At 43.7% G+C, this 21,573-nt stretch overlaps 1 protein-coding gene across 1 annotated transcript in view; it reads right to left on the bottom strand.

Annotated features, from left to right (window-relative positions):
* Window positions 1-289: 289 nt before the first annotated feature.
* SLC1A4 (solute carrier family 1 member 4) overlaps window positions 290-21,573 on the bottom strand; it is a gene marked incomplete at its 5' end in the record, with an annotated part of 40,433 nt that continues 19,149 nt past the window's right edge. Inside the window, 5 exons of the mRNA XM_025201458.1 lie at window positions 290-2,917; window positions 5,348-5,482; window positions 6,406-6,600; window positions 10,678-10,911; window positions 15,108-15,274. Coding sequence (XP_025057243.1) covers window positions 2,683-2,917; window positions 5,348-5,482; window positions 6,406-6,600; window positions 10,678-10,911; window positions 15,108-15,274 — 966 coding nt within the window. The remainder of the gene's footprint in view (window positions 2,918-5,347; window positions 5,483-6,405; window positions 6,601-10,677; window positions 10,912-15,107; window positions 15,275-21,573) is intronic.

Raw genomic sequence — 21,573 nt, 5'->3', positions numbered from 1 at the left:
ATGATCATATCAGAGAAGCAGAACATTCCTGCAATTCCTACACTGTAAGAATTATGAAGATCCTTCACACACTTATTTTTTCAACTCACACCCTTATTTTAAGGGCTTGATCCAATGGAAAAAGATGCTGCTCTTCAGAAGGGTTTTGGATCAGGGCCCATGGACAGCTGTTAACACATAACCATGTTTTTTTGCAGTAAAGATACTGTAACATTGAAGCCTTTATGATTTTGCATAGCCCACTCAAGGCGAAGAACAAATGGGATGGAAGAGCCCAGAAACAACATAATAGTCACACAGGCCTGCATTGTGTTGAAAGCAAATAACACTACATTAAGCAGCCAATAAAAATATTGCTCATGACAATGATGATGGACAAAATAATTCATAAGAAGATGTGTTGATAGGGAAAAAATGTTTCAACTTTCATGAAATCCCAGGCATGATACTTGCTATGTAAGAATAATACATACGGGATGTGTCTACACGTTCATTAATGCATTTTTGGTAATGCACATTAAATTTAGTACCTCCATTATGAGGGACTAGAAAAGGGTGCATTAGCCCATTTTAATGTGCATTAGCAAAAATGCATGGTATTTTTTGTGATCCTTTAATGCACATTAAAATAGGCTAATGCACATTAAAGTGCACGTGTAGATGTGCCCATATGTAAAAGAACAGGCTCTTCACATGAGCCTAAAATAGAGTTTAGCTACCTGCAAGATTCCAGGCTTCTTGGACAACACAAAGATTGGTCCTGAACATTTCTGGTCCATTAAAATACTATGGCACCTTTTCGTAAGGGTAGGAGTGTTAGCCTTGGTTAAATTCCAACTCAGGTAATTATAATCACTTTGCTACATGTGATTATTGCAATGCACGCTATAGAAGGCTACATCATATATCTATGCAGAAACGGAAGCTGGTGCAGACTTTGGCATGCCCTCCAGTGATGGGGGACGTAACCTCTGCAATGACATTTTGCATGTCATTTTGCAATGCACTGTGCGCTCCTTCATGAGGAAAGATACTCTATGAGCCAAAGCTGCTGCTCTTAGTAAATCTGAGCTGTCATAATGAGAAACTCCAGCAATAGAAGTCTTTCCACTCTCTCTCTCTCCTGTACAGAGAGGAGGTAGGAAAAGGGAAAGAATCTCTACAAATGTATCTCGCTGAGACAAGCCAACAATGACTTTTCTCAGGGGCACAGTGAGGACAGCATAAACTTGCAATGATGGTACTAAATGTGCCTGGGAAGCTCACTCTAAAATAAGTCATGGCAAGGTGTCATGCTTGTTTTCCATCACAAGTCAGATGAGACCTGAACGTTTAAACAGTGTTCATTTTGAGGCTTTACGGACCTGATTCAAGACCCACAGCAATGAAATGGAGCTTTACAGTGACTTCAGTGGGCTTTGTAAATTTACAAAGCCTGGGGGGCGAGTCAGAAAGCAGTTGGCTCAGGCGTCAGGCAGAGTACCCTGGAGGAGTTAAGACAACACCTTGCATAGTGCAAGTTGAACCTCACACCATGTTTGGCTTAATCCATTAAATACACACAAACAGAAAACACAGCAGTGGCAGGTGCATACATGTACATTTAAATGTATGTAGCTGACAATTTTTTTTGTCTCAGGGCTGTTATCACCAATTCTGTGACTTGCTATAAAAATTCTCAATCCCAGAGTACTTACTGTACCACAACTGGTTTATGAGTGGCTTGTTTTGCCGCTTTGGGAGGGAAGCTGGGAACCAGACCTCTTATTTTAAAGGCATGTTTTTGCCTTTAAATTTACATCACCAAAAGTGAGGGAGTAGAGAGTGAAAGCTGCTGTGAGGTCTGCCTTCCCGCAAATGTTCTGGTAATACAGCATGAGACTGGAAAGAAGATCAGGCTCTCATACTAAATTTGAAAAAAAAAAAAATCCCCAAACAAAACAGGTTTCCAACATTTGTCTGCAATAATGTTTTTAATGGACAGGGGGACAAAAATGGCACTTTCTACTGTTTCACTAGAGAGTCCTAAGCTGGTATTTCACAGTAAGTACTGGTACCTAAATACAATTAAGGATGTGCTAGACCTCAGCCTTGTACAGCACAATACCGTCTAATACAGGGGTGGGCAAAATGAGGCCACGGGCCGGATGCAGCCCTCCAGGCCATTCTAGCTGGCCTACGGGGCCCCTAAAAAAATTTAGAAAATTAATATTTATCTGCCCCCGGCTGTCTGTCATGCGGCCCTCAATGGCTTGCCAAAACTCAGTAAGCAGCCCTCCGCCCAAAATAATTGCCTGCCCCTGGATGTTTTCCAGCTACCATCAATACTTGCTGGTTACTTCATTCCTTCCCACCCCCATGAACTCTATTGCTGAATATCTTTTTAAACCAAAAGTTCGGATGGTATTGTTTTCCTACGTGTGCATGTGTATGCATGCACAAAACACACACACACACACACACACACACAATATGAAACCCCAAAATACCATGTCAAGGTGATTGCTCTTACCAGGGAAAAACAAGCACTCACAAAGACATACCTGCCTAACAAGATTCAAAACATGTCAAAACTGAAAAGTTTAGCATCCATCCGGCCCCAGATTGCAGTGCAAACAGTCCAGGCATGTTAACAAGTTTGCAGTCCACCTCTACAATGCTCATTCACAAGCTGCCCCTAGTTCACAAGACTGATTCTTTAGAAGGTGGCTCCACCGTGCTGGCTGGGTTGGAGGCTTGGTTCATGTGTGTTACCAGAGGTGATGTTTCCCCTTCAGATTTGCAGTTTGGAATCGCTTCTACATTGACTTCTTTTAGGTCCTGCTCTTTGTTCTTCATTTCTTTTTGATTCAGATAATGAAGAATGCCCGCTCCCAGGGCATCTCCTTCAACGTTCACAACAGTGGTGGTTCGGTCCCTGGGCAATAGTAAAAGCATACAGGCAGCCTTTTAACTTGAGGCACAATTCAGTGTATAGGGCCAAATTCATCCCTGCTATAACTCCACTGAAGTCAATGGAGATAGTGAATGGATATGCTTGGCTCATGCTGCATATGCAATGGCATTAGATGCTCTCATTATGCATTACCAGAGTTTAAGCAGTGTTCAGAAAGGGACAGTGTAAGTGTTTCATGGGTAAGCCCACCTTGGTTTCTATACTTCCTGCCAGTGTAGTGCTCTTCCCCCAGGCAGGGGAGGAAGCACAAGTGGTCTCCTCTAAAGCAGGTGTCCTGGCCTATCTCATGGAAAAGCAAGTGCCAATTGTGTTTCCTGATCCTCAAGATCAAGCACCTTTACTGTACCAATCAATACCGCAACTGCCCCTCTCCCTGTCTCCAGTAGCACAGGAATTGAGAGCCCTGAATCCAATCCTCAACCCTGATCTCTGTGTTGGAAACTCCCAATTCCACTGCTGTTCTGCCATCAAAACTGCAAACAGCACCAAGTTGCCAAGTGTGCCTATGGATGAGGCAGGCCTTACAGCTTGCCTGTCATTAGGGATAACAAACTCAACCATGCACACACAGATGTGGCTACTCTCTTACAGAGCATAAATGGGATTTGTTTGTTCATGGTCTTCTCTGCCACTCAGCTCATTTTCATTGGTGTCTATGTGTGCCCAGTTTTTCATAAGCTTTTTTCTCTGTTTTTGCTGCATTCGCTGTCTCCCCTCTGTACAATGAAACCTAGTAATAGTCTTGCCTGAATTTGCAGACCCTGATGTTCAGTTAAGCATAAAACCAGGCAGAAAATGCTTGCCCGACACTAGAGCTTCTGTCTTAGCTTGGCCCCATGTCATATCCCACTGCCCTTTGGCCATACCACACAAAATAACGTAACATGGATACAATTTAATGGAAGAAGGTTTAAAGGCCATTTGGTTATTTGAAATGGTAGAGATGATTAAACTGATGGGTGGCTGGTAAGAAAAGGTACATTCTCTTCATCTACACACAGTCATTTTCTGGTCTAATTTTATCATGTGCTTAACTTGTGACTTTGTACTGTTTGGTTACTTAATGTTTTATGTGCAGACATGTCACAGGACTATTTTCCTTCCTATAATTACAACCAGGCAGGATGCTACAACGAGGTTGACATCCATGACTAGAACACAGCACTGATCACAATGTGTGAAAGGGAAGGTGGCTTGCATTAACTAACTGGAGCTCAGAGCCATGTGGCCCTGTACCCCATGACCCTTGGGGCTCCCAGTGGTACCTGGGAAAGCACAACCAATGTCACACTCCTAAAGAAGCAAGGACAGCTGTTCCCAATGTGAAGCAGCAAAGAATTGCTCCGATTTCTCCTCCCTGCATATTTTGAAATGGCTGCTGCCCCAGGGGGGCAATAGCAGGGAGCAGACCATGGGCTCCAGGCAACACGAGGCTCTACATAAGGGTCAAATATGCTTGAGGCAGAAGGCCTGTTGCTCTTTTCCCTCACCTTGTGCACTCAGTGGTAATCCAGCTAATGGACTGGGTCCAACAGCCTTCTCCAGTCAGTGGTCTTGAATGCAGATCATGTCAGGGCATGCAAACTGCTTATCTCACTAGCTGTTTAGATGTCAGGGTCTAAGTACTTTAAAACTGGGCTTTTGGGCATATTAAGATTGGCTATTCAACTTTCTGGTCTCCAAGGATTAACAAGTAAACAAGCTGACTGCAAGTAAAGCTTTACTACAGCTGTACACGTGCTCTAGTTATAAACCTGCTGAGAAGAATGGGAAGGGTTAGAGGCTTATACGAGTGCTGGAGAGGACAGGCTGGGAGTCCCAGGTCCACAGAGCTTACTCTATGAAAAACCATGAAAAACAGCTGGAAATGCTGCGTATACCTCTCGGGTGTTTGTATCCATTCCCACGTCACTCAACTGAGCTATGAAGCATCTTTTAACCTTTCCAGGAGAAGGAGGAGTTATTTTGTAGTGAGATACAAAGTCAAATTGAGGAGCACTGACAAGGCTGAATTTCAGGATACACTGTCAGGCTGTGGGAAAGATAATCTCTCCAAGAGAGCTGTCTGAACCATGCATCTCCCCAATTCTCAGCATCTGGTTTTTTTCCTTCTAATTAATTTCCATCTAATTTCTAGCCACGCTCTCTTGTCCAACTCTTAACAATAATGCCTGCTAAGGGTACTAAAGTCAAAGGTATAGTATAATCTGAATATGGACTTGACGATCTGCCCTACAGCTCTTATTTAACTGAGAAGGGATTTCCCTTTATATCATTCTTTGACATTTCTGGTGAGGTGTAAGTGGGTGATTTGGGCTTTTATTTTTTTGGACTACTGCTGTAATTTGCCTGCATAGGCAACAGCAGGTAAGCAATGTATGAAGTACTTACACAATCCAGTCCACTGCTAATATCAAAGACAGATCATTCGTAGGAAGTCCAATGGCCTCCAGGATGATGGCAATGGTCAGAACTCCACCCGATGGGACTCCAGCTGCTCCGACACTGGATGCAGTGGCAGTGACGCTGAAAGTGCATTCAAACAGGTTGGCATGATTTTTGGTTAGCATGCTCACCCACAGGCCACAGCATATATTTGCCTAAAGCACGGATTTTAACCAAAGCAAACACGCCATTTTTTTGTCTGTATCTGGCTATGCATTCTGTTGATGCACAAAAATGGAGATGAATAAGAATGGGTCCCGAGTGCTGTTATTCTTACGCCTCCAAGTAGTTCATAAAGTATGGGCTCTGCTCCTTCTGCTGTCACTATACATTCAGGAAATATCAAGGCTGGGACCCAGATGTCAACATAGGTATGGAAAGGAAAATAAGGAGTTTGGACTAGTGATAAAGAAACAAACTATGGGATTTGGCAGCATCCAACATGGGAAGTAAAGGCAAATGAGGGGTTAATGAGGACAGTAAGAATAGGGAAATGAGAAAAGCCATGGAGAGGGCTGGTTTAGAGCAACCAGAGAGACTCCAGAGCGGCCCACACCAACTTACTGGGTTAAGTGAGCTCATACCTACAGAACAGCAGTGCAAGTCATCCACCGCCTGATTGGGAGGAAGGAGAGGCCTTTGCCTTAGCCTCTGCTCAGGTCCCCAGCACATGTAATGTCAGTTTGGCCATGCAATTACCGAAGTCTGGTAATAAGCAGAGAAGGAGGGAGCATGGGAGGGAAGAAAGGGGAGGAGAGGTTTTGTGATCCCTAGCAACTATGTAAGATTCCAAATTTCTAAGTGTCCAAATTGATAAAGTAAATGTTAAAACAAGGTCTATGTAGCCTGACACACTCCTGCTATGTCATTATACAGTATAGCCAGAGGGCTAGAATCTGAACTGCTAGTTACTAAAAATGATTACAGTAAAAAGCAGGAAGACTACAGGTTTAATGTCGTGTTTGGGAGCCAAGGCAATGTGGTCTTAATAGTCAACAACTTACAGAATAGTGAAGATCTGTCCAGCATTGAGGTCAACGTTATTCAGCTGAGCAATAAACACAGCTGCCACACACTGGAATATAGCAGCTCCATCCATGTTCACAGTAGCCCCGATAGGAAGGATAAATCTACTGATCCTCTTGTCCACGCCGTTGTTTTCTTCAGTACACTTGATCATTGATGGGAGAGTAGCTGAGCTGGAAAGATAAGAGAAAAAATAAAATCATGCATCAATCAGGTCCTCTGTGACCCAATGTACGTATCCAATTATTGCTATTTTTTCCAGTCCCATATCAAGATTTTCAAAATTGACTCGTAGCTTTGAGACTGACTTGAGGCATCTGAAAAGGGCTTCAGTTTTAGTATCCAGAATTGTTAGTTGATTTTGAAAATCTTAGCCTTAAATTGTGTCATTTAATTGCCAAAGGGAAAAGACTTAGGGGCTGGCTCTGGTCAGCCTCAGGATTAACTGGTTAGTCTTTCCAATGATATAAAATTCAAACATTTTTTGTTTACCGCTGCTGGTAGAGAAGGAATAATACATCTGAACTAAATCAGCTTTGAGGCCCAGTTAAAAGATCTGCAATGACATAAGTCTTCCTGACATCACCACAGAGGTTTGGTTGGCCCAGACACTGAACTCATCTTGCGAACATTTTAGAACACAAGAGGGACTTGCACCCTTTTACAAAGGCACTATTGGAAAATTACATATCTTGGTTTTGGTTTATACTGAATAATTTTAATATCAGTCTAAGCTTACAATTTTAGGCAACTGCTGATTCTCATGCTATAACAGCCACATTATGGTAGACCAGTTGCACTGGTAGGGCATAGGACCGGAGGCTAGAGTTCAAGGCCCATTCCTGGCTTTGGCTGATCTGATGTCCAACTACAGGCAACCTATTTCCCCATCTCTGTGTCTACCTGTCTCTTCCTTATGCACACCTTTTGACTGACTTAAATATAATGCTGCACAAAGGAAGTTTGGTGCCCAGGACAAGCCCTCTTGCCCAGGAGTGCATGCAGCAGCAGAAGCTGCCCCCCGATTCCTGCGCCCCCCCAGATAAGCTGCTTGCAGCTTTGTCCCACAACCCACCCGGCTGGGCAGTGCCTATTGATGCCCCTTCGATTCAGCACCTGGGGGGGTCACCCCACTCACCCCTCCTTTGCTATGGTACTGCTTGTATATTTAGATTAGAAGCTTTTAAAGTAAGAACTTTGTCTAGTGCGTGACAAAATGTAGTTTCAATCCTGTTTAGGTGTTACTGTACTTTGAAAATAAATACAAACGTGCATGAAGTAAATAGAACAGTGATGCATTTATCTGAATTAACATGTCTCGAGTTTTATAAAAGCAGAAAATATGTATATTTTATATGATTATTCAATCCAAAACTCACGCTTTCCTGCCTCAAAGTGCTGTAGCAGCAGCCTCAACAAATTACTTATATTTCCTTGCAAGCCCTTTAATGTTTAATTTTTAATTGAATCCAAACAACATCATCATTCAATACATCTTCTGCTCTTAATCACAACAAACCTGCATTAACACAGCACTAGCTGTCATGGGTCCTGATCTGAAGTTCCTGCAGTAGTTTTCACAGTGGAAAGAAAGGTATGGATGACAGACTTGCTAGTCAAACAGTTGTGGATCATTGGGAATAAAATATTATGGGGCTAGACCCACAACTCATAAAGCCACTAGTATAAACTGGCCTAGGCCACTGAAGGCAACAGAACTGCATCAATTGACACCAGCTGAGAATCCAGTTCCCTGCTGAGAGATGGACCTTAAGTAGAACACTAAAACAGCCCTGAACCAGGGTTTCCTCATCTTCACAGAGCTTACACACCTGTATTAACCCCTCTTACAACTGAAGGGCACATGGAGAGGATTTCTTTTGTTGTTCTGTCACCCCAAGTGTTTCCTAGTCAGCACTATGCTGTCTCAATAGCCTTCTCAGGGTTTTATTTCTGGGGACCTACCAAATACACAATTTAATGGAAATCATGTAATTGGCAGTCTCTCATGATCACGAAATAGCTGGTTCCCCATGAAAAAGCGCGGGGAATCAGCTATTTTTAAAAAGCCGGCAAAGAGCTTTCTCCTAGAAGGGCTAGGGGATAGCGAAGGAAGCAGACAAAATAAAGCTAAGTGCCCCTCTCCTGAAGAGGGGGGTGGCAGCAGTGAGGGGAGGGAGAGGCATGAAAAATTCGTGTCTCTGGTCTCCAGAAGGGGAGTGGTGGGGGAGCAGGGAAAAGTATTGCTTTATTTTAGCCAGGTAGCTAGCTAGGTTTACACTTCATTTGGGTAGAGAACTGTTTAATTGCTGCTATTAAACTGTTTGTTTACTCAGTAATTATCACCCTCCCCCCCCCCAACTTGAAGAGGGTGATAATTAATGAATTAAACAAGCCAGGCAGCTCTAATTAGGGCTAGGGCTTTCAGTCAATGCCTGGGAGGAGTGGGACTTGCGGTGCCCCTCAGCCAATCAGAGGCGTGGGGGGGCCCCCTGCTTTGTTCCCTCTTCAAAATGGCAGCCCCGGCCATCATACGGCCATGAAATCGGGGGCCGGGGGCATGTTACAGCTGTGTAATTGGCTGCCAGGACCCATGAGTTTGGTAGGTCCCTACTTATTTCCAGTAGCCAAATTTAACTATTTCCAGCCAAAGTACAGCTTGTTAGCAAAACAAGGTTGCCATCTTCTTCAGCTATGATCAATAAAGTACTTTTTTTTACATGGGAAAACAAACAAACAGCTCCTTAGTCTTGCATCCATTTGCTGAAGCATGTGCACCCCTGGAACCTAAGGTCCATACAAGTCATAAGGAAGGGGTGGTGCATCAAAGCCTTTTGTTGAGGTACGTGGAATATATTGCTGCTGACAAAAAGCTCCAGAAAAAACTACACCTGGACATAAAATTACTCCACGTGGGCTGCCTATACACATGCTCTGGCATGGGAGAAGGCTGTTTTAATGAAAGTGGTTCCTGGACAGCCACTCTAATTAAATTAAAGCAGCTCATTGTCACATACATTAAGCTCCATGCACATTTCAAAATGGCTGCGGGATGCTTTATCTAAAGCTAGGGTTACCATGTGTCTAGGTTTTCCAGAACATGTCCTTTTTGTATCCTCCAATCTCCGTCCAGGCGTTTTTTTTTTTTTTGAGATCTGAACAAATGTCCAGGATTTTGCTCTGCTCCACTGGTGGGAGCAGGGGGAGGGCAACTGGAGCAGGGGGCACCACATGTGTCTGCACACGCACATACACGTGCCCAGCATGCAGCTTGGCACGGTGGTGGAAGCAGCCTTGGCAGCTGGGTGTAGGGATTGCAGGGCCAGGGCTTGGAGACTGTCAGGAGAAGGAGAGTTGGAGGGCCAGGGTGTGTGAGGACAGCAGGTGCCTGCCAACGCTGGGGGATGCTGTCCAGGTGTTAGGGCTGTGGAAGAGCACAGGGCCAGGGGGGGAAGTGCCTGCCCCTCCAGTGGGGGAACAGGGCAGGAAGGAGGGGCAGGCACTTTGGGGGCAGTAGGGAACTGCATGGCTGGGCTAGTGGCATCAGTGGCTGGTGCCCATGGTCGCAGGGGCAGGCACCTGGGAAATGCTGCCATGGGGGGGGGGTTGTGGCCAGGCTGTCTGGCACAGTGCAGGAGCCCCAGTGCAGGACAGGGTTTCCACAGGCCACCACTCCTCCTCCCTCCAGTCCGTGCTGGGGCCGGACTCACTCCGCCACCACTCACACAAGTCAGAGTCGCTGCAGCCACTGCGTTCCGGCCCAGTCGGGATGGGGCAGCTGGAGGCCCCCTCTGGTAGGGCTGGGGGGAGCAGGGGGGCTTCAGCTTGGGAGTGAAGGACAGGGTGGGGCCCAACAGGTGTCCTCTTTTTTGGAACTGGAAATATGGTAGCCCTACTAAAGCTCATTCAGCAAGGTTTAGATAAAGCGACTCCATAGCCATTTTGAAACACATAGGGCTTAATACACATGAGGGTAACGCGATGCTAGAGCGTTCTAATTAGAACACTGAGCAGACTTGATGAATCGAATCTTCTCCGACACGTTCTCGTTAGAATGCGAATGAGCACATCTGTAGGCACCCACGGTGTCCAACTGACTTTGTAGGGGAGGAACTGTATGCCCAGGCACTATCCTATGCAAACCCAAAGACAATATGTAGGTCTAAATAAAATTAAAATATGAAATATTAAAATATAGAATATAACTAGTTTGCAGTGGCTGTGTACGAGAAAGAAGCGCAATAGCTCACCTGGAGCAAGTGGCAAAGGCTGTTGCAAATGGCATTATAAGTCCCAAGAGAAAGCTGTAAGGATTTTTGCGTGTGAATGCAAAATAAATAAGTGGCAAAATGATTCCTCCATGGATAACGTGACCCAGAATCGAGGCAAAAATGTACTTTCCCAAGCTGGTCACCAGAAGTGTTATATCTTCCATTTCCACAATCTTGCTCCCGACAAGGAACATGATGCCAATAGGCACATACCTGTGTAAAGACAAAGCAGGAAGAAACATGAGAGACAAGCCTCAAAAGGACACACAACATTTCTGTTTAGGGACCAATTCTTCCTGTTCACAAGCATCTCCCAGCGACCCAACTTTGCCCTGTTGCTGAAATACCACCACTGCAGAGCCAATGAATACCCAGGGTCCTGTGCCCTACATGCTCCTGTGAAAGTACTAGGGTGGGTACCTCTTGGTTGCTAGAAGGGATGTTGTCAAGCTGGATAAGCTGTTTTTGGCCTGCAGATGGAAAAAAAGACATTCAGGGAGGCCTGTGCCTTGGAGAAAGGCAGCCAGGCTGGGTGTGGACTGGCAAAAGCTGTCAGGGAGACAGCATGCTGATAGGGGAGAGTGTAAAAAGAGACTGTAATGTAGAGATTTATTCCCTCAGGAAGGATGCCAGGCAAATGCCTAATTCTAAGAAGGGGCATGGTCATTCCAGGGAAGGCTGGAGCTGGGAAGGTACCAGGGAGCAGTGCCATGTCTAGAGCTGGGGAGGGTGACAGAGGAGGAGGGTGATGAAGGAAAGCTGCCAACAAGCTGAGACTGACGGCAGCAGCTTGATGAAGTCCGTGGAACAAAGTGAGAGACACGTGCATGCCAGCCCATTCACCATGGGACAGAAAGAGCTGTGTCAGCCACAATGGCAGGGAATTCAGTCAGAGGCTGTTAATGAGTGCTTGGGTGCACACAGAAGGCATTTAGCTCAGCAATTTGTCTACAGACCTCAAGCTTCTTGATTTGCACTCAAGCCAAACGGCTGCCCCCGCCTCTTCTCTCTGTAGACACCCAAATTCTTCGGTAGCCAGGAATGTGTGTGGGGCCTCCTTTGTCGCAAAAAAAAGGGAGAAGCTCTGCAGGTAGGTCTAAACCTCATCTTCAGCTGCAGCCATCGACCTGAGTTTAGCTCTTGTAGAGTTGATCCTGCCCCCAACACATACAGTGCAGCAAGACAGCACTCACAGGGACCTTCCACTGGGAAGGAAGGAGGAAGAGGATCTCCTTGTGTGCTTAGCAGATACTGAGCAAAGGAACTAAAGGATGTTTTAATCTCCCTGATCACCTCTGGGCATAACTAGACTTGAGGAGGCTTGGCCAAGCCTGCGACAGCCTGAAATCATGAAGTGTTTAGGAACTTTTAGGATCTTCACAAAAAAGTGAAGATCCTAAAAGTTCTTCACTTGTCATCATTCTCCACGTGCATCCTACTTCACTCAGAGCATCAGCTCCTCTCCTTGTGGGGCTGCTCAGTTTGAGCATGAATCTGAGCCTCACTCCAGACTTGTGCTGGAGGTTGCCTCAGCTGTCCACAAGTCTCCAGTCATTCAGGCTGAAGAATCAAAAGTGGTAAAATCAGATGGTGGCCACATAACTCTCTTGTGTGCCACTAGCTACAGACACTGGTGGGCCCAAGCCATGGAGCCTGACAGGCTGTTAGGCTTGGGATGGCCCTTTGATTGGCTGCCTATAACCCATAGGAAAAGGGCTTGGTTCTTGGATGAGGATGAAGAGGCAAGCAGGTTCTTATGGTGTAAGCATGATTTTGCCATTCCCTAACCACCACTTGGAAAGCCAGAAAAGTTTGAGTGGTTCTGAGGACATGAGAGAACACAGCATTAGAGAAGGGAAGAGGAGGAAAGAGAATTACTATACACTGTTGTGCCAGGCGCCAAGGCATTCCAGTAATCCACAAAGCGAAGGATTACACACTGACTGATTAACTTGGAGTGTTAGCTTTGTAATGAGTGGGGTATGAGAAGCCCTACCTATCAGAGTTTGATATCCCAGGAATTACACACAAGAGTGAAAGCCTTAAGCAGCTTTGAGACTTTTAAATGTAAATCCCTTCTGACAGTAACTAATGTAAAGGTCTGTATGTACAAGGTCACATGTCTTGTCAAATCCTTTCTACTCCTTGAGGAAAAAGAACAAGTGTAAAATCTGCAGGCTTGAAAGAAAAATGCACCTGTGAAGAGGCATATACATATACACAAACATATCTATATCTATATCTAGAGAGAGACTTAAAAAGGGGTGAGGGGGAGTCTCACTTGAAAGACTTCTTGGAGCAACTCTGGGAGAAGCTGCTGCTGCTCAGCTGGACCAAGAATAAGACCCACACTCAGTTTTGTGTTCCCTGTTTGCCCTGCTTGAACCCCCAGTTCCGACTTCTCCACAGCACTTCTGACACTTGGAATAGGATGCTGTGGGCTAAGCGCTGCTTGATTTAAAGAAGAATATGACATGGCTTAATGTCTTGTGATTCTTCCACAAACATTGAGTCCTAATCAGCCCCAGTAATGATTGGTAGGCCTGGCACTGGGTCTCCAATGCTGATTCCATTAGCCCTGGTATAAAACATGCTATTCTACCAACATAGGGATCTCAGAATCTGGTTTTCACTCTGCAAAACTTTTCAGACACGGAAATCCATTACCATTTGTTTGCTGTGCACTATCACAACCGATCTATCCATTCTTTGATAAACAGTGGGCGCATCTACATGAGATGCTTACTGTGCAGTAGCCTAATAACACTGTGCAGTAGCGTGTCGGTCAAAAACATGCTAATATGTGCGATATTATTAAGTTACTGCACAGTAAGCGTCACAAAAAACAAAACAAAACAAAAAACGTGTGCTGGTGCTATTGCACAGTAACTGTAGTTACTGTGCATTTCGTTAGTATTTCATTGAGCAATGAACATGTAGACATGCACTTTCCTTCAGAGTCTTTAAAACTGCAGTGTTCAAAATTGCAACTTCTACATGGTAATAATTATTGTATAGCAATTGTAAAAAAATCAACTAGATCCTTAGAAACTCTTAGAGTTGAGCTGATCTTTTGTAAAATGTCAGGCCAAATCTGTGTTGGCCATGTCCCATTAATCTTGTAGTGTAACCATACAAATTCTTTTGGGTGGTGTTCCCCTCATTAAATTGGTTAAACTTATATCATTAAGCCACACTATCTCCAACTATCTAAACTGGAAAGCTGTTCTTTGCTTTTAATTTTTTTCCCTTTTCCTCCATTTATATTTCCTCTTTCCTCTTCTGCTCTCACATTCCTTCCTTTCACCTACACTGAACTTCTACAGGATATACGCTCAGGGGAAATTGTACCCCAGATTGTGAAACTCTGAAGAAAGCCATTATCAGAGGTTCACACTTAGAAAACAAATACACAGCAGGGAAGGGAGAAGGAATATGGAAGGGGGTTCTGGGAAAATTATGTACCTCAATAAGCAGCTGATCTCTATTTTGAAAATTCTGGCTCCCACAATTCTTTCCTACTCAGGAAAAAGATCTTCCCTACATGACTGGAGATCCAGGGTGAAACATGTCTAAGGTAAAACCCTGGTTTCCACTAAAGTTAATGGCAAAGCTCCCACTGACTTCACTAGGGTTGTGATCTCACCCACTGCCACTCAAAAAGGAATTGCTACCATCTCCTGTTACACAAAGGGACTGAAGTTTTCAGCCCTGCTTCTTGTCCCAACTAATGTTGTGTGTTCTGTAACAGCACACTACTCCAGCTGGCCAGGATGTTCTCTAGAACTCAAGTTATAATGAGTTATATTTAAACATGGTCTGTTTTTCATGAGCCCTATTGCCTTTCTTAGGGCCTAATTTTTAAATAAGCAGAAGAAAATGAGATGAATGGAGAAGTGCCATCACAACTGTGCAGCTAATCTGCATGTGCTGATATTTTTTTGTGATTTCTTAGTTGCTCTAATAAAAGGTATCGTGTCTCTGAACCACAAGTTTTAGAGTTTTGCATTTCAATATTGCAACCGTGCACACAAATCAGGTTTTAACACACCAGTCTCCTAATTTGGTTAAGCAGTCATAGTAATTCCACGTAAAAAAAAATCAGGCATGCAATTGTGTACAACCAAGGGCTTCTGATGCTTTGAGAAATCAAGACTTATTTTCTCTAAGTATCGAAATCGAGCCCTGTCGGTGATTTTTGAGAGGATATTCAGATATTTTCAAGCAGCTGTTATCCTGCATTGGAGTGACCTTCTGGTTACTGCCCATGTGCACAGAAGATCCATCACACAAGCATCATAGAACTCCTTATTTGTGATGGTGATGTTGCATCTAAAAACACAGCTAGAAAATGGACATTCCTAAACCAGGTCACATTGTAGCAGTAATGTATTCACAACTACACTTACCACATAATCCAGGACACCAAGACCATAGTTGCCTCATTGAATGAGTTAAAAAAGCGAATCAAATCTTCCCCTTCATGGCCAAGCTTTTTCAAAGCCACTCCTAGAACCAGAGCGAAAAGTACCAATCCCAGAATGTTCATCCCTTCAATTTCTTTGCCAATAGGAACCTGGGGTGAAAAAATTAAACTGTGTTTCTCAGATGTCATATTGGGGTGTGGAGCGATAATGTCAACCATGTATTTTATTTTGTCATTTGATGAGTCAGAAATCAGTTTGTATCATGTCTCTTCAGGAAAGAACACAAACCCCATGGCTACTCAAGTACTCTCAAAGAGCAAGTATGAGCCACAGCTACTTACTCAGCTCTACTGCTGCTACTAAATAACATTAGTTTTTAAGGAGGTACTAAAAGTTATTCATATCTATTCTGCTTCTTTCGATAAATCACTAATATAAGACCATTTGTTTTCTATGGGTACCTCTTACAGATGGTTGCTTTTGTAGATTGTTCCTCACCTTTGAGAAATATTTCTACCAGGAAGAAAACACAAGAAAAGCCATTTGGTGTTCAGGGAAGGAAAAGTAGAAAACAGTGAAAAGGTGCTAATATGTCTTTCACCATGAACAGGGGCAGGCTGAGGCACAGCGGATGAAACACATGCTCCACTTTCCCAGAAATAATACAGCTAATTGGTGCGAGTTAGAGGATAAAACACTAACCTCAATTTTCATCTAAGAGTTCACAATGTGCTGACAAGCCCACCCTGCTGATCCTTTGCAGCTCCTTCTCCCAGAAAAGCTGAGGACTCATTTAATGAATTAACAAAATTGGTTCCAACTGACTGCTCTTGTGACGTAATAAAAATAGAATCATTTTGACAAACCCTGTTTTCCCTTTGGCAGTACATGCTTAATGTCTCAAATTTTTATTTTACTTGGATGAGCTTATGTAACAGATTAGATAGATGATTTAGAGAAGCTTCAGGCCTTGAGGATGTTGAAGTAGACGCTGGCTCAACACAAGAAAGATAAATATATTGTCAGATAAAAGTTTAAAATGTACAACGAACGCTGAACAAAAGTTCAGAACACCGATTTACTTCAATAAAACCATTATTGCATTATTGTCTAGAGAAAAGTGTAGGGCTGAACTGAGAGTTTCCAATTGCCTCTTTACCATTGGAAACAGAAATAAAGTGTTATCCAGAATTCATTAAAACATAAATTACATACAAGAAAATATAAGCAAGAAGCATGAACTGTTAAGAGTTCATGAATACACCAATTGAGCACCTGGGTTTTTCAAACTGAAAAATTAGTAGATTTAATCTCTCATCTTTCACTATCACTGTCCACTCTATTCTAACTTATTCCTAAGTATTGGACTTAAAACTTAAAGCATGGGGAATGTACCTGGGACAAAAATGTTGGGACGTAGTTTCTTTAATTTTGAAAGATACTATGAAAAGATTATATTATTCCCAAACACAACAACATATGGTGCTTTTCTGCATGTCCAAGGTTTAGTATCATCAATATTTTGCCCCCTTTAGTTCTGTAAGTTTCAAACACCTTAAGACCTAAAAGTTTCTCATGTTGAAAAGGTGACTGTAGAAAATCGGACTTTCTTACTAATTTGTTATCTGTCGGTGTATGAGACATCAGCAGGGGCAGATCCAGAGGGTATCATTGCACCGTCCTTTTAAACCACACTGTGGGAGCAGCAGCTGGGAACGCCAAGTCCCAGAAGCAAGTAAGAATCCCCCCCACCCCTTTCCCTCTATGCTCAGCAGCATGTTCCCTCCCCTCCCATTTGCTTCCCCTACTGACTGCTGCTGCTATCTCCAGATGGCTTTGGGATAAGAAAAGCTTCAGATCCACTCCTACCAGGCTGCACAGAGAGTCAGGCTCAGCCTAGAATTGTGGCACAATGGCAGCAGGTGGGTTCCTTCTCCTTTTGCAGTCCCCCCTGTTATTCTCTGCCAGCCTGGGAGCAGGCTCAGAGAAAGGGAACCTGCCTGCTACCACTTCTGCTGTCCCTGGCTGAGCTTGTACCGCCCAGCTGGAAGAGGGCAGCAGCAGCTCTGGAGCTCCCCCCACCCCAAGGCAGCTGGGGACAGAAGTGGTGGGCAGGGGAGGAGGAAAATGGGAGGGAAGAAGGTAAAGGAGTGCTGAGAGAGCAGCGGGGAAGATTCCTACCTGATTTGGGGACAAAGTCCCCAGCTCCTGCTCCCGTGGCATAGTTTTTCTGTCAAGGATGGGAGGTAAAGGTGGGAGCAGGGGTGAAGCGCCCCCTGCAGCACTGGTCACTGCTCTCATATACCCCTTTACAAAAATCCCAGATCCACACATGGACATTAAGGGGCTGTATGCTTTTCTATTTTTAATTTCTGTTGGTAATGCAGATCCAAAATTGCTCTGGGAGATTCTAGTCTGCCTTGCTGCACCAGCAGCTGAATTATTAAGAACTTTCCAATTATTTCCTGGAGAACCCATATTTTCTAGTGTTGATGCACAAATCAAAAAGAATCCAATTTGACTCATAAATCCTGGATTGAGTTTATCTGCAAGCAGTAAAAAAAGGGATTGTCAACACCATTGGTCAAAAATCTTCTACTGGAATTTGTTTACATAGGAAAATGCCATTTTTTTCAAAATCAAAATCAGTTCTAATGGTCAATTATTCTTGTAAACCAAGTATATTTGACCTGGGTATTATGAGAAGACAAACAAAATTCCATGGTGCTACCATATTTTTCAGTCATTTTCCAAAACTTTACGCCCATTCTGTTAGAGATTTCTTTATCATGTTGAATGTTTAAATCAAGTGACTTTTAGCTGGAGTCTAATGGGCCCCTCCGTTCCTGGCCAGTTCAAATTTAGACTCTCAATTCCTATTAGAGCCAGCCCTTCCAGTCAGTTCACTAAAATGCCTGTTGTACTCCAACAGCAGTGCATTGCTTCTAAGGAACTGCCAAACAGAGCAGCATTATAGGCATGAAACAAAACAAGAAAGGCTTTCATGAGAGCTTTGTTCCATGCTAAACTACAAAGCTTCTATCATGTTGTCTTAATTTATACATTTAGTTGAAGCCCTATTGACCTGCTCTGTTTCTCACATCTCTCTGAAGAGCCTGGTATTGTTTAGCACACTGAACACAATTTATCTCACCAAAAGGGTCTACAGACATTCAGGGCAGTTATGCATTTGCATAAAATTAAACATTAAGGAAAGTGGCAGGTGCACAATGTGATGTAGACAAGAAGTATTAAATTAAAAGTATTATTGGTATCATTTATACTTAAGACAGTGGTTCTCAATCTTTGTAGACTCAAGGCACTCCTCATCAGACTCAAGGCATCCTTTGGAAAATTCCAGCTCTCAGCTGTCACTCATTTCTTGACTCAGAAAAGTAAGAGAGCAACTCTTCTGTTGCAAAGACCTCAAAAAAACTACAACAGGTCAGAGTGTTTTTGACATACTGAATTCCTATTTTGAAATCTCTGGGTTTATCTTGTGAACCATGTGTAGGTATTTGCAAATCTACCACTTGGCCACGGCACCCTGGTTGAGAATCAATATTATAGGAGCATCCAGGGATATCAGTCATGGGCCCCATTATGTTAAGCAGTACTGGGAATGGAACAAGAAGCCAGTGCCAGCCCTAGAGAGTGGGCAATCAGACAGGACACAAGTGTAAGACAACAAAAAATGGGCTGGACATAAGAGCAGATGACAACAAAACAAACACAGCTTTGGAGAAACACAGATGTCTCAGCTCCTCGCAAGCACAATCAAGAAATAATACAGAGCCTGATCTGGTGCCCAACCCAATGAGGAGCTTTCCATTGAGTTCAGTGGACTTTGGAAAAGCCAAGAATGCAATTAACATCAGAGCATAAATGAGCAAAAGAAAAAACGTTTCATATTTTGATGACAAAGATTACTGTTTTCTGGTATGCAATGCATCACCTTCGTACTTTGTCCCCATGGAATCCATGTTGGTTATCACCTTGATACCACTCCTAAATGTTACCTGAAAACCACTTTATCTTTGTGCAACCTTAAAATTATTATGGTTACCATCCACACACACAACACAAAGAAACCACACCAAAATTCAGTTCCGCAAACTAACAGGCTACCATGTTTTGTTTAGTTAGATCACTCGTATCTAGAGAACTTGGAGTGCCCACTAGATTTAAAAAGTATCTATCCTACTATAGTTCAAACAATTGGACAAAAAAACCCCCCCATGAGCAGTGGGTGGAGGGGAAATCTTCAGAAGTAGTCATTGGCAATAACAACCAGATTTAAGTGTCAGACCAGGAATAATTCACAGTGTCCTAGAGTACGTGCTGTTCAGTCAAATAAGAGCTGTGGAAGGTATAAAAAGAAAACAAGGAAAATAGAAAAGAATTCCATACTTTCAGTTGCCAAAAGATACATTCAAATTTGCTAAGAAAGAATCAAAGCTCTGATAGTACACTGCAAAATGTCCTTTATGGCTGTCTCTGAATGTAACAGGCATGGTAAGCCATGCCTATGCAACTCAGTAGTGTTTTGACCTATGGTGGAACTTAGCCTGACAGTGAAAATTACCACTAATATCTTGCTTTGCTCCTCATTTGTATAGCTTAAGTTAGGAGTCATTCCACTGTTCATGTGAATAAAGGTACATGAATAAGTGTAGAGAGAAAGGGATGAATAAAGTCTTTAGTGGCGTGACTGTTTAGGGCTGAACTGCCTGCAGAGATAACATGTTAGAAGAGAAAGCAATCCTTTGAAATCACATTATCTTTGACCACTGACTGCCCACCTGCAGTGTGTCAAGTAAGGTGCTTCAGAGCTGAATTAATGCCATCCTATAGGAATGGTGAAAGTGTAGCACATTAGCCAAAACCAGTGGCGATGCGTATGGGGTGCACCATGTGCACCCTGAGAGCGCTTATGCACCCCCTGATGCTCACCGCTTAGACAATGGGCGGGGGGGCAGGCGAGAGCACCAGTGCCCCCCCTGCAAGCGCCAGTCAGGGAGTGGAGTGCTGTTGCGCTCCCGGAAGTGGCCGCAGTGATTGGCTGTCTTGCGATTGGTTACGGGGGACACCCTGCCCCCCACCCCGGTCACTAGGGGGGCATGTGCCCCCCCTGACAAAGGTGGCACCAGTCACCCATAGCCAAAACCCAAGGAGTCCTGCAGCGCATGGACTTGCTTTTACTGAGCCCATCACAGTGGAATTCTGACCCTGACTGCCACCTTAGAGCATTGCAGTAATTCCCATACACAACACACACCTTTTCCTCAAAATCAGCCCCCCAAAACTGGGGTATGTGTATTAAGTGGGGAAGCTGATTTTCTGGCTGGGGGCGGAAGCACCCTGGTTTGATTGCTGCTCCATGGTGCAGCAGCTGTGGTATTACTGTTCAGATGGCTGAGGGAGCCAAGTGTTCTTCACTCTACAGTTCTTAACAATGGTTTCTCCTTTTTATTGGTCTTGTTGTTCCACTAAACCAAGCCAGCCTTTCTTGGAGAAATCCTGCTGTCTGCTTGTTGCTGCTAGTCTTTCTAATTCATACCCACTTTAATTCTGTAGCTCAAACTCTTTAGCTCTTTAGCACAGACTCTTTAGCCTTTTTCAAAATCATAGATCCAATCTATGAACAGTGTAGACTGGTCTTCAGCAGCAGCTAAAGATCTGGCTTTAGTTATGCAGGAAAGGCAGGGTGAGCTAACTGAAGATTAGGCTTTGTCCCTGCTCTATGCAAACATGTCTCTCAAAAAATCTTTAATGTATTTTGCCTTTCAAAACCAGGTGTGCTTTCTATTTGGGGACATGCATGTATGAGACAATATGGTATCCATAATAATTTCAGCAATGCTTTAAGGGCCTCTAATACACATGAAGCAACACAGTCACTAAAAGGATGCAGCAGAGCTCCAGTATCTTATATTAATCTTAAAGTTTAAAATTAATAAATTTAAAAGGAATTCCCACACCAATCCCTGATATGCACCCTCCTCCTCAAATCCCACGGAAAGGCAGGGGCTTAACTGTTGAAAATAAGGCACTGTGTGCCAGGGGACACAGGCTCTCAGTTACATGGGACTTTGCCTATAGGGAGGGGATTTCAAACATGATTATTGGTCAGCAATAACCAGAGTTCAGCCAGTAATAAGCACTTTCGCAATTCCGACCCTCCAGGTGAGAATGGGAACACAGCTAGGTCCGTGTTAAGCATGTTTGGAAATCCCACAAGCTGTCTTGAAAACAAAGCTCCTCAGCACCTGCACACCAGATGGAGCTCTGGCAACTCACAGATGTGCTTCTGTTTCATTTTACTTGTAATATTTACCCCCGGAACTACATTTTAATAGCCTTAAACCAGACACTGGATCAAATATAAATGCAATGAAGTTGTAATAGGGAAAATTCTCAACCAACCTACTGCCTTAAAGGTTGCAGA

Source organism: Alligator sinensis, unplaced genomic scaffold (assembly GCF_000455745.1).
Source record: "Alligator sinensis unplaced genomic scaffold, ASM45574v1 scaffold939_1, whole genome shotgun sequence".
NCBI classification, from domain to species: Eukaryota; Metazoa; Chordata; order Crocodylia; family Alligatoridae; genus Alligator; species Alligator sinensis.
The sequence above is the reverse complement of the archived record's forward strand: the minus strand, read 5'-3'. Positions and strand labels throughout refer to the sequence as shown.